Here is a 12616-nt window from a genome sequence, read left to right as displayed (position 1 = left end):
CGGAATGATTGTTGGTGGCAGACAGGGTGGTTTGAGTATCTCAGAAACTGCTGACATCCTGGGATTTTCACACACACTAGTCTCTAGAGTTTGCAAAGAATGTTGCAAAAGAACCCCAAAAAAAACTGACAGCAGTTCTGCAGACAGAAAGGCCTCGTTAATAGAGACGTCAGAGGAGAATGGCCAGTCAAAACTGACAAGAAGGTGACAGAAACACAGATATTACAACAGTGGTATGAAGAAGAGTATCTCTGAACACACAACGCATCATAACTCTTAAGTGGATAGGCTACAGGAGTAGAAGTCTAACAAATAAGTGTAATAAATACCTAATAAAGCGCTCAGTGAGTGTATATTCAAATGAAATGGACTGCACAAAGAAAACGGCAGAATCAATTGAAAACAATTAGGAAAGAAATCTGCTCTCACACCTGTTTTGGGAAAGATAGTTTCTCTGGTATCTTCTCTTCTGAAGAGAGCTGCACCCTGTGAAGAAAACAGAGCTTCCAGTTGAATTTTTATTTTTATCACACTTTTAACAAAGGGGCTTTGTCGCAAAGCAGCTTTACAGAGAACTGGCCCCCAAGTGTACACCTAGGGCAACACTGGCAAGGAAAAACTCCCTGGCTCATAGGAAGAAACCTTCAGCAGAACCTGACTCAGTGGGGGAACCCATCTGCCTCTGCTTGACACCAGTTTATGATAAAAATGGTTGAAAATGTTGTTGAAATTATATATTCATGTGATTATTTTATTATTCATTGCTTATCCTATTATTAGTTGCTTATGCTGGAGTGATCCAGATCATACATAATTGTTAAAGTACCATAACTTGCTTAGTGCTAATGAATATTATTTTCTGTAACTGTGAGTGGAGACGTTTCTCCCTGTCTGTACCATGGGCCTCCAAGGCCACGGCCATTAACTGTGTGTTCTGGATTATCTGGTCTTGGTGCCTGAGAGCCTGAAGAACCAAAAACATAAGACCTCATGACGGAAGCTACCATGGGGATTATCTTCCTGGAAATAGGGAGTTAAAACAAGATAAGATAGATTTCTCAGACACGCAGTTAATTGCACAGGCCCCTGCGTATACATCATGCTGGAATGTTTTGAGAACATGTATCTGCATAGACAGTACCTTGAAGGGGGGAGATATGAATAAACAATCTGTAGTAAGGAGAAGAGTGGTGGATTGTCTTTGAATATTGATCATTGGGAATATTAATATTCAAAGGGGGTGTACATTTCTTGCGCTCTGCACATACATATATCCAGACAAAGGAGAAAAACCTTTGTCCTTGTTTTTGCATGTAACTTGGACCCTATGCGCATTGTAAAGATTGGATTTTATTTACTGTCTCTGTCTCTGAGTGTTTTCTTACAGGAATAAATTAAAATTCCCACCACAAAATAAAAGCAGATTAATTGTAGTACAAGACACGAAGACAGAGCTTCCAGTTTAACCAGTCAACTCATCAGTTAAACCACTACGCAACAGGGACGGCCTGTAGCGTAGTGGTTAAGGTGTCACGTTTCAGGTCTGTGTTGCCATGTTTTATGTTTATTCATTTTGTCTTAGTCTCGTATTGTCTAATCATGTATTATGTTAGTCTAGGTTCGTCATGTTGTTTAGTTTATTTCTTGTTACGATTTATTTTCTCGTCATGTCTAGTTATGTTTCGTTACTATTATATTACCTTGTTATGTTGAGTGGTTATCGTCTTAGTTTCGTTTTGTGTTATGTTTTGATTTATGTTTATTGTTATGTAGACTGGTTACTGTTTAAACATACACTTTTACATGTCTTTCCGCAAACCTTGCATTCCGCCTTTTCTCTCTCTCTCTTTCTGTCATTCACACCCTAATTGTTTCCATTTGTCAATTTACTAAAACTACTAACGCTAGATCAGGATTGGGTAGAACTAACAAACTAATCATGTGTTCATGTTACCTTATGTTTCTTGTGCATGCCATTTACTAATTTACTAATGCTAGGGCAGGATAGGTTTATTACTAACGATTACTAATTACCTTGTTAGAATTGTCATCCATCGCACCTGTTTTCCATTTCCTTGCTACGCTCTAACTAATTGTCTACACCGGCATTTATATCCCAGTCGCGCTACTGTTCGTTGCAAAATTGTCTGCCTCTTGTTTTCAATGCAACTCTTGAGCATTATTACTGATTGATTCAGGTTAAGATCCAAGCCTGTTTTACCGACCATTGTCTATTGATTTCTGTTTCGTTGACCATCGTTTGTTTTTTGACCACGTCTTCACCTACCGTTTTTGTACCTTTGCCTCGCTGATTGTTTCATGGTTTCGACTTCAGCATCGCCCTCGACTACGACCCTGCCTGCCGTCCGCCTGTACTTCTGCCTCGCTGACAGCTCTCCTGCTACCGGACCTTCCTGCACGTCTACCGACTACGAGTTTGCCTCTTCCCTCGGCACCGTGCTTTTTGTTTGTTTATTGTTTGTTTGGCCGGATCTACGTGTATGGACTTTGCTTGTGTTGACTACGCTCCTGGGATTTGTCCCAAATAAAGCCCTGACGGGACTTTATCTTATCGTGCATTTTGGGTCCAACCCCCACGCACCCGTCTCATAAGGTTCATGACTGGGACCTGCAAGGTCGGTGGTTCGATCCCCGGTGTAGCCACAATAAGATTTGTACAGCTGTTGGGCCCTTGAGCAAGGCCCTTAACCCTGCATTGCTCCAGGGGAGGATTGTCTCCTGCTTAGTCTAATCAACTGTACTTTGCTCTAGATAAGAGCGTCTCACAAATGCCATTAATGTAATGCAATGTAATGTAATGTAATCCTCTAACTGCAGCTATAACTCCTACCACATCTGAATATAAAACATCCACCTACACCCGAAAGCTGACAGTGACATTGAAGTGTAATTAAACAGTTGTGTCAATTTAAACCTATTTCATTACCTTTGATCACCTGTGAACGTTCCTCTGAAGTTGAGTGGTTCAAGCATTGAACGATCACTCTTCATAGACAGACAGCTGGGTACAGGTGACCCTGCTCTTTCTACCTGGACCCTGTGAACAAAACATGGAGACAGAGCTTCTAGTTAAACTCAATCAATCAATTTTTATTTGTATCACGCTTTTAACAAAGGGGCTTTGTCGCAAAGCAGATTTACAGAGAACTGGCCCCCAAGAGTACACCTAGGGCAACAGTGGCAAGGAAAAGCTCCTTGGCTAATTGGAAGAAACCTTCAGCAGAACCTGACTCAGTGGGGGAACACATCTGCCTCTGGTTGACACAGGTTTATGATAAAAATAGCTGAAAATATAAGCAGATATATTGTAGTACAAGACACGAAGACAGAGCTTCCAGTTAAACCAGTCAACTCATCAGTAAAACCACTACACAACAGGGACAGCCTGTAGCATAGTGGTTAAGGTTCATGACTGGGACCTGCAAGGTCGGTGGTTCGATCCCCGGTGTAGCCACAATAAGATTTTTCTCATGCTTAGTCTAATCAACTGTATGTTGCTCTAGATAAGAGCATCTGCCAGATGCCATTAATGTAATGCAATGTAATGTAATGCAATCCTCTAACTGCAGCTATAACTCATACCACATCTGAATATAAAACATCCACGTACACCTGAAAGCTGACAGTGACACTGACGTGTAATTAAACAGTTGTGTCAATTTAAACCTATTTCATTACCTTTGATCACTTGTGAACTCTCCTCTGAAGTTGAGTGGAGGACCCATTGAACGATCACTCTTCATAGACAGACAGCTGGGTACAGGTGACCCTGCTCTTTCTACCTGGGCCCTGTGAACAAAACATGGAGACAGAGCTTCCAGTTAAACTCACCCTCTTATTGCAGCACTAACTCACAGCACATTAAATATCTGAGTCGTGCATGTATACCTCTTTCTGTCAGTGCTGAGGGTTCCACCTTTGCACTCTGGCTCCTCTGAGAGACTCATTTTAGAAACAGCGCCCCCTATCTCAGGAGACTGGAACACGTCAGACCAGGTTAGACCACATGTTGGTTCTGACCCAAATCAGCCAACCTGTAAACACACAAAATGAGAACACACTGAACACAAAACAGACACACTCTTACCAATAGACAGGCACATACGCAATATAGCACAGTGTTGACATGAAGCAATCTGGAATTTAAATGGTCCATCCATGATCTAATACACTCACTTCTGGTCAGGGTCACGTGGGGGCTGGAGCCTATCCCAGCATGCACTGGGTGAGAGGCAGGAAAACACCCTGGACAGGTTGCAAATCCATCACAGAGCAACATACTATACAGTCACCTCAGTAATGAGGGACCATTGATAATGTTGAAGAAGTATTAGAATAAGGCCAGTGCTCAGACTTTCCGACATGCAGAATTTATTTTATTAATGACTCAATCAAAATTGCACATTTCTCAGACCATACATTTATTGAGTGAAATTAGGCATCACAATTATTGCCCCCCTGCATTCAGGATGTTATACACCCTCCCCTTGCAAGGATAACGGGGTCTTTTTCTGTAATGTCGTATAAGATTGGAGAACACATGGGAAGGGATCTTAGACCTTTCCTCCATCCACAATCTTTCCAGATCTTTGAGATCTTCATGTGTGATTACCCAGGCTGTTGGGTAAAATGTCCTGGTACTTGGGTAGAGTTCATAATGCTATTGCTATTAAAAAAGGCCCCAGGACCAGTGGGAGCAAAACAGCCCCAAGACATGAACAATCCACTTTTGTATCTACCCCAGGTCTGATGCTCTTTTCTGTATATTAATCCTTAAATCAACACCAAACCTATGCCCAGCCAAAGAGCTCTAATGTCATCTCATCTGACCACAGTAGACAAGGCCATTAAGGAAATAGCTGCTTTTTTCATTGCTCCCAATAAAGCCAAATAGTCTTTTGGCATGGAGGCAGTGTCTAATAGTAGAAATTATGAAATTCTGATTGTAGCACTTAATTGTAGATTTGGAAACTTGGTGACCTGAAGATGGAACCAAGTTGTGTAATTCTCTAACTCTGGCCACTGGATTATTCTTTCTCGCTGTACCATCTACCTACCTGTGGATGTGGATGAGATACACTAGCCCCCTCTACTGGTGCATAGCATACACTAGCCCCCTCTACTGGTGCATAACATACACTAGCCCCCGCTACTGGTGCATAGCATACACTATTCCTATAACTTCTTAATCCCCTCACAATTGTAAATGAAATATATCATATATGTGAATACTTGTTTATTATTTGACCGACTGCCAGATTTTTGAAGGACACCAAACATTTGTTTATTTTAATTTGAGAGTTTGTTTCCTTGGACTTGGGTAAAATGGATTTTAAAAACATTTTACCTCAGTTTTATACCCCAGTGAAACAGGAAGCCATGGAAGGCCACAACACAGTTCTGTAGGACTGAGACTAACTTAATCTCATCGTGGTGTTGATTTCACTTCATTAGATTTTCTTCATCAGAATCTTTAAGGGTCAACTACACGTTTTGAGTTTTTAAACTGCACATCAGTCCATAATTACATCACATTTGACAAATATGAACAGGCTCGCAAGAAAATGTTCATGGAAAACATCCAAAGGCGAAAACCAATTATTAATCAAAGCAGATAATTATTTCTTAAGTAGCCTCATTGTAAAATGTAAAAGCATTTTTATCATGTCTTCTTTGTTTCCAACTCAAGCATAATGCAGACTGGCACTGACGTGGCTTTGAAAACACGCTCTCCTGCTTTGAAGTAGTGGCACTATGCAGCATTATTTGGTATTGGCTTTGAAGCCCTGGGATATGCGACCTGGATGCTTTTGAAATATAATTATAATAATGTATATATTTGCCAAAAATTTAACATTACGCCCTGGTGGAATCAAAGAGTTCTGCCCTGATCACAATGTCCCACGTATTATCTGCCATTCCTTCAGTGGGTCATGTGACCTGGAAGCGATAGAAATTTTTGTGTAATCATTGAAATTAACTTCGTGGTGGATCCAGTTGTGCCCGTATCTCCATGTCCTCCTGATCCTAAACACATTGTTTGAACGCTCTGAGCGCTGTGGTTAAAAAGCTATTAACATTTTTATTTCATAAAAAATGTCTTTTGAAAATGTGGGTTGGGGCGGCAATGAGAGAGGTGTTTGGGTGGGACCATTGTGGGCCCCGGGCTGATGATGTCCCATGGTATTATAGGCTGTTCTGTTCTTGAGGGCGCATAGAGAGGAGTCGAAAGGCTACAAGGCTATCAATACAGAACTGTGTTGGAGAAACCTGCAAGGGAGGTCAAGCTTGAGGTAGGCAGGAGAGGGGTGCAGTGTCATTTGTGACCACTAGAGGACTCTAACAGACCAGGATTTAAACTCTGGCTCTGTGCTCAAGACCTTCTTTTGTGTTCGGATATGTAATAAGTACCATCTAGTTTTTTAGATTGGAAAAAGGCTTCATGATATCCTCAAAAACAACTAAATGAACACAACAAAAAAGTGCTACGTCTATGATGTTATGGATCAGATATGACCCAGCAGATATAATATGGCATGTAGCATTATTTCATAACCGCTTTTTCAGACAACACTGCACCGTCCCTAAATATGTGCAGTCCGAGCCACAGAAATGAAGAATTGTTGCGAACATATACATATTATTAAAAAAATAAATCATGGGCCTAATGGACAAATAAAAGGTTGAGCCTTGATGTTGGAAGGTCCCACCTCATAACACACTTGTTCTGGAATTTGTTACCATCGTAATTACGAAGCTATTGACGATATTTCCCGTAATATTAAAAGTGAGACGAAAGATCAAACAAAGCGTTGTGCTGTGAAATAGGCATTTTGAGCAATGTGGCGTGTAAAACTTTACCGCACCTACCGATACAAAATTACATTTACTTCAGTTAAATCCACGGATGTTATTTGCTGATATTAAATGATCAAACTAATATGTAGGCAAAGCTACTGAATTCACGCCATAGCAATTTGAATAGTTATTTACGTGTCAATTTAGCTTAGCCTACAAGAGGCTCATGACCTCCGTCATATATCCAACGATCCAAAATATAAATAAAACATCAAATATATTGAAAAAAACGTTTTATCCACATGGGATTAAAAAAAAATAACGTAGCATGCACCTTGCCGAAATCGCACCATTGTATTGACAGTTTACGGTTTAGTGAATAAAGCGTGTTATTGCGATCCAACTCAAATTCAAATTCAAATTCCCAGTCCTCCCCAAACCCCTTAACTTTTAGCTTGTATTCTCTCCATCCCACTGCACACAGCCTACTTACTCCGTACTTTTATTCAATTTTATTTCTTCTTTTACCGCCTCTTCTTTGTCGTCGGCGTTCAAAATGACGATGACCTTGAAATACTTTAAGTTTCTCTTCTGCATTCCCCCCCCCCCCTTTTTTTCCCACTGGTTCAAGGAGGCTTTGCTACTTTTTATTGGCTGAATAATTTATTGTGTTTATTATTCAGAAGAGACAATTTTAACATACACGTATTTGGTATTCTTAACAACTCGAGAATTATAACCTTTTGATGTTGGGACTTAAAGTAGGACATCGCAGATGGTTGTCACACAGGTTGGTTGTCATACTACTTATATCTCGCTATAATCACTGATTGTATAATATCGAAAAGTTGTGGGTAGGTCTCTGGATCTCTTTGATTTGACTCAATCAAAGATGAATCTTTGAGTCTAGACACCCGACCCTCCCCTTCCTCCCTGAGAACAAGTATCTTCTTCCAATATGGATTTGTACTCTCAATCCCTCTGGCACCCTCCCCCCACAGGAACTAAAACTAGCAGGACACACAAACACACACACACACACACACACACAGACACAAACACACACACTGAAAATGAAATTTAACTGAAGGCACACACACACCCTCTCTCTCTCTCTCTCTCTCTCTCTCTCTCTCTCTCTCTCTCTCTCTCTCTCTCTCTCTCTCTCAATTTAAATTCAATTCAAGTTGGTTTATTAGCATGACAGAACATGACAGTGTTTATTGCCAAAGCGTATATAAAACATTAATTCCACATTGTGCAATAATTGAAGGAGCAGCATGAATGATTATAAAGAAATGAACATGAAACCATACATTAAAATAATAATTTGATTGCCCTCTTTTGTATTTTGATTAGTAATGGATATTGGCCTACTTTTTAGTTCTTGTTATGTCACGTTACATAATTCATTCATGTCACAGTTTTGCAAACTTGTTATGTCACGATTTATGTTGTTTCTTGTTATGTTCTGTTCATTGATTAGCATACACTTTTCTGTCTTTCTGCAAACTTTGCATTCATGCTTTTTCTCTCTCCCCCTTTCTGTCACTCATGCTTCCCTTGTCTACTTACTAATCTACTAACACTAGATCAGGATTGGGTAATACTAACATTCTAACCATGTGTTCATGTTACCTTACGTTTCTTGTGCATGTCATTTACCAATTTACTAATGCTAGGGCAGGATAGATTTATTACTAACAATTACTAATTACCTTATTAACTTGTCAATCCTCCACACCTGATTTCCATTCTCATGCTGCTCTCAAGCTAATTGTCTACACCTGTCTACACCTGCATATAAAGCTCAGTTTCATGTTATGTCTTTGTGAAATTGTCTCACACACTTCATTGCCATATAGGGCAATCGGTTCAATTACTGATTGTAATAGTTTTAGCCAAATTGTGATTGGAATTTCTAATTGGTTAAGATGGTTTATGGCATAGAATGCCATGTGTGCTGTCTCTTTCAGTTTATTCACTGCCTGGTTAAAATTTCCAATGAAACTTATTTTCAAACCTTGTGTGTGAATTTGTATTTAGTTCTTTCCTTATGGCTTGACATTTTGACCAGGTTTCAGAATTTTTTGGTCTGTTTTTTTACTATTTCAATTGGGATTTCTTTGCTGTTTTTTTAAATATGTAATTGATATTTTATACTGCCTGATTGACTCCTCCTTTACTGTGAGTATAATTGGTGTCCAGAAAGGTGTCTAATAAAGTTTGAATTTCTTGGTTGCAAATTGCTTTCTGGAACTTTTCTGTACTGCTTTCAGCCCATCTGTATGATTTTGGAAGTTTGAACAGCTTACTGGGCTGTGTGGTGGTTTTAGTTGATTAGTGGATTTCAACACTTCTACCAATTTATTTTTGTTTTTAAAATGAGATAAAGGTATGCATAATTACGCTTCAATCATTATAATTAGTCATCGAACATTCATACAATGACGAGCACTGCAGATTAAACATTTAAAATGAAGTTACAATAAGAGGTTTGGAAAAGGGGACTATAACATAAATACTCTTATTTTATTGGTTTTGTTTTGTTTTAGTAATGCACCCTGCGTGATCTGTACAGTACTGAGCTCAGGAGGTGTGTGCAGATGAGGATGAGCAGGTGTTGGATTTCTCCCAGATCTGTGTAGGGACTACAACTTCCACATTCCCACAGGAAAATTCTGCGACGTCCACCACGAATGACGTCTAACTTGGTTCAGCCAATCCTGTAATGGCGGGAGCAATAAACAGTCCCGTATAAGAGCAAGACGCGTTCTTGGGATCTTTCTTCTGCTTTTCCTGCTTGTTCTGCTTCTTCTGCTTCTACTCTTCGACGCACCCTTTTTGGCCATTCGCTTCAGCTCATCTGCTCCGAGACTCGGACAGAGGCTGAACGCTGCACAGCGCACTACCAGGCCTACGGACACACCCAGTTACCTCGCGGTAACTTCGTGGCCTATAGCGAGTGGAAACTGGTGTACGCGGAAGGCTACATCAGTTTACTCCTGCAAAGCTCACCATCGAACAACAGCAACAAACTTTTCCACCCGGAAAACGGACCAGCGGATCAGAAGACGGGAACACCCCAGCCTGCGCATCTCTCCCGGACATCATTCACAGCACCATCGCCGCTTCTACAAGAACAGCATGTCTTTTGGATCCAGCAATGCGTATGGACTCAGTAAGAAAACAAACATTCAGGCATAGCCAGTGTTTAGTTTAGTCTTAACTGTTTTTGTGAATCTGTGTTTTGAAGCGCCGAAGAATGGGAGTCAGAGGCGGAGTATCCAGGTTAATTGTTTTCTTTACTATGGAACTTGTCAGTTAACAGGAAGAGCAAACTGGTTAGAACAAACATGCAATCATGTATATATCAACCTGGTTCCGCACCTTATTACAGTCTGTGCGGAACACTTATCACACACACACAAGGTTCCGTAGGTGAATTATGTCACGTCACTACACAAGCCCCCCCAGAATTCACCCATAGTCAAAATCCCCTCGTCGGGGAGGAACTATGAGCCGACCACGCCGGGTGTGTGACAGGATGTGCGGAGGGAAGCGCAGCAGGTAAGGCTGTGCCGTCCCCTGGATCCGGAGACGAGGGCGTGTCCGGGGTCGCAACCACAGGAGGGCGGCCTCGGCGTGGGGCTCGGCCCAACTCCAACGGCCGGGAAACGTCCATGTGGGCGGGTTTGACCCTATCGATGGAGATAGTGTCCGCCCTACCATCCAAGTCCACTACCAAGCTCTTTTCTTCGTGCTGCAGAACTCTGAACGGTCCGTCATACGGAGGGCATAATGGTCCACGGTGTGCATCATGACGCACGAAAACGAACTCCGCGGAGCGTAGGTCGCGGGGCACCTGGAATGTTAGGGGTGCCGTGTTGCGACGTGGGAACGGGTGCGAACCCCTTAGCAGTATCGAGCAGAGAGGAGCGTTGCCTGGCCGCTGACCAGGGGACAGTGGTCTCCGGAATGAAATCCCCGGGGACCTGCAGAGTCTGCCCGTAGACAAGCTCGGCTGACGAGGCTTGTAGGTCCTCTTTAGGGGTGCTCCTGAGGCCTAGCATGACCCACGGGAGCTTATCCACCCAGTTGCCGTCCGTTAAGCCAGCCCGCAGAGCTGCCTTCATGGAGCGATGGAATCTTTCACACAAGCCATTAGCTTGGGGGTGGTAGGCGGTGGTGCGATGCAGTTTAACTCCCAGACCCTCCGCAACCGCGGTCCAAAGCTCTGAGGTGAACTACGAGCCACGATCGGAGGAGAGGTCAGACGGGGTTCCGAACCTCGCGACCCACGTGCCGATGAAAGCGCGGCTCACGTCGGAAGCTGACGTCGAGGAGAGGGGAACGGCCTCGGGCCAACGGGTCGTCCTGTCCACCATCGTGAGGAGGTAGGTGAAACCTTGAGAAGAGGGCAGTGGTCCCACAAGGTTGACGTTAACGTGGTCAAATCTCCGCTCGGGAACCGTGAAAGGCTCGAAAGGGGCTTTAGTGTGCTGGTGCACTTTGACGCGTTGACAGGCCACACACTCGTCAACCCACTGTTTCACATCTTTCTTAAGACCTTGCCACACGAACTTCTGAGAGACTAATCTTACGGATGGCTTCCTGCCGGGGTGGGAAAGGTTGTGCACCGCCTTGAAAACAGCTCGTCTCCAGCTTGTAGGGACCAAAGGACGAGGTTGGCCGGTGGAGGTGTCGCACAGCACATGTGCGTCTGAGTCGCCGACCTTGACACTTTCAAGGCGTAATCCAGTATCTGTAGATTTAAGGGCTTGTAATCCAACGTCAGAAACCTGATCCGCTGCCATGCGGAGGTAATCGAGGCCCAGCTGAACAGTCCCGACTACTGCCCTGGAGAGGCAGTCCGCGACCAAGTTGGTCTTGCCAGCGATGTGTTGGATGTCCGTGGTGTACTCAGAAATGTACGAAAGCTGTCATTGCTGGCGGGCGGACCATGGCTCTGCCACCTTGGACATGGCGAATGTGAGTGGTTTGTGATCCATGAATGCCGTAAACTTGCGACCTTCCACCACGAACCGGAAGTGGCGGACCGCCAACCAAAGGGCCAGGAGCTCTCTATCGAAAGCGCTGTATTTGCGCTCCCTGGGGGTCAACTGCCGGCTGAAAAAGGCGAGTGGCTGCCAAGCACCATTAACCCACTGTTCATGCACAGCTCCAACGGCGTAGTCCGATGCGTCGGTAGTGATGGCGACAGGGGCTTTGAGTGACGGGTGAGCCAACATAGCAGCCTGGCTCAGGGCTGCCTTGGTGGCATGGAAAGCGGCCTCTCTCTCGGCCGTCCAGTCAATGGCCTGGTTGGGAGACTTCCCTTTTAAGGCTTCATATAATGGATGCATGGTGTGGGCCGCCTGGCGGATGAAACGGTGATAAAACGTCACCATCCCCAGAAACTCTCGGAGCGCCCGGGCTGTGGGCGGCCGTGGGAAAGCGGAGACGGCCTCCACCTTCGCTGGGAGGGGGGCTGCCCCATCTTTGTCGATGATATGTCCGAGGAAACGGATGGAGGATAACCCGAACAGACACTTCGTCGGGTTGATGATCAAACCGTGTTGGCTGAGTCTCGTGAAAAGCTCCCGGAGATGCAGCATGTGCTCCTCTTCTGAGGTGCTGCCGACGAGGATGTCGTCCAAGTAGACGAAAATGAAAGGCATGTCTCTGAGCACTGAATCCATCAGCCGCTGAAAGGATTGAGCTGCATTTTTAAGTCCGAACGGCATACGTAGGAATTCGAACAAACCAAAAGGTGTGATCACCGCTGTTTTGGGGA

At 43.6% G+C, this 12616-nt stretch overlaps 1 protein-coding gene across 1 annotated transcript; it reads right to left on the bottom strand.

The window, feature by feature from the left end:
• Positions 1 to 10309: 10309 nt before the first annotated feature.
• Positions 10310 to 11636, bottom strand: LOC134015733 (protein NYNRIN-like). Its single transcript, XM_062455278.1, is given in 2 exon segments — positions 10310 to 10747; positions 10749 to 11636. Coding segments are annotated over 2 exon segments (1326 nt in total).
• Positions 11637 to 12616: the final 980 nt, after the last annotated feature.

The sequence above is a fragment of the Osmerus eperlanus genome, unplaced genomic scaffold (genome assembly GCF_963692335.1).
Source record: "Osmerus eperlanus unplaced genomic scaffold, fOsmEpe2.1 SCAFFOLD_375, whole genome shotgun sequence".
Classification (NCBI taxonomy): Eukaryota; Metazoa; Chordata; class Actinopteri; order Osmeriformes; family Osmeridae; genus Osmerus; species Osmerus eperlanus.
This window is presented reverse-complemented; position numbering and strand designations above follow the sequence as displayed.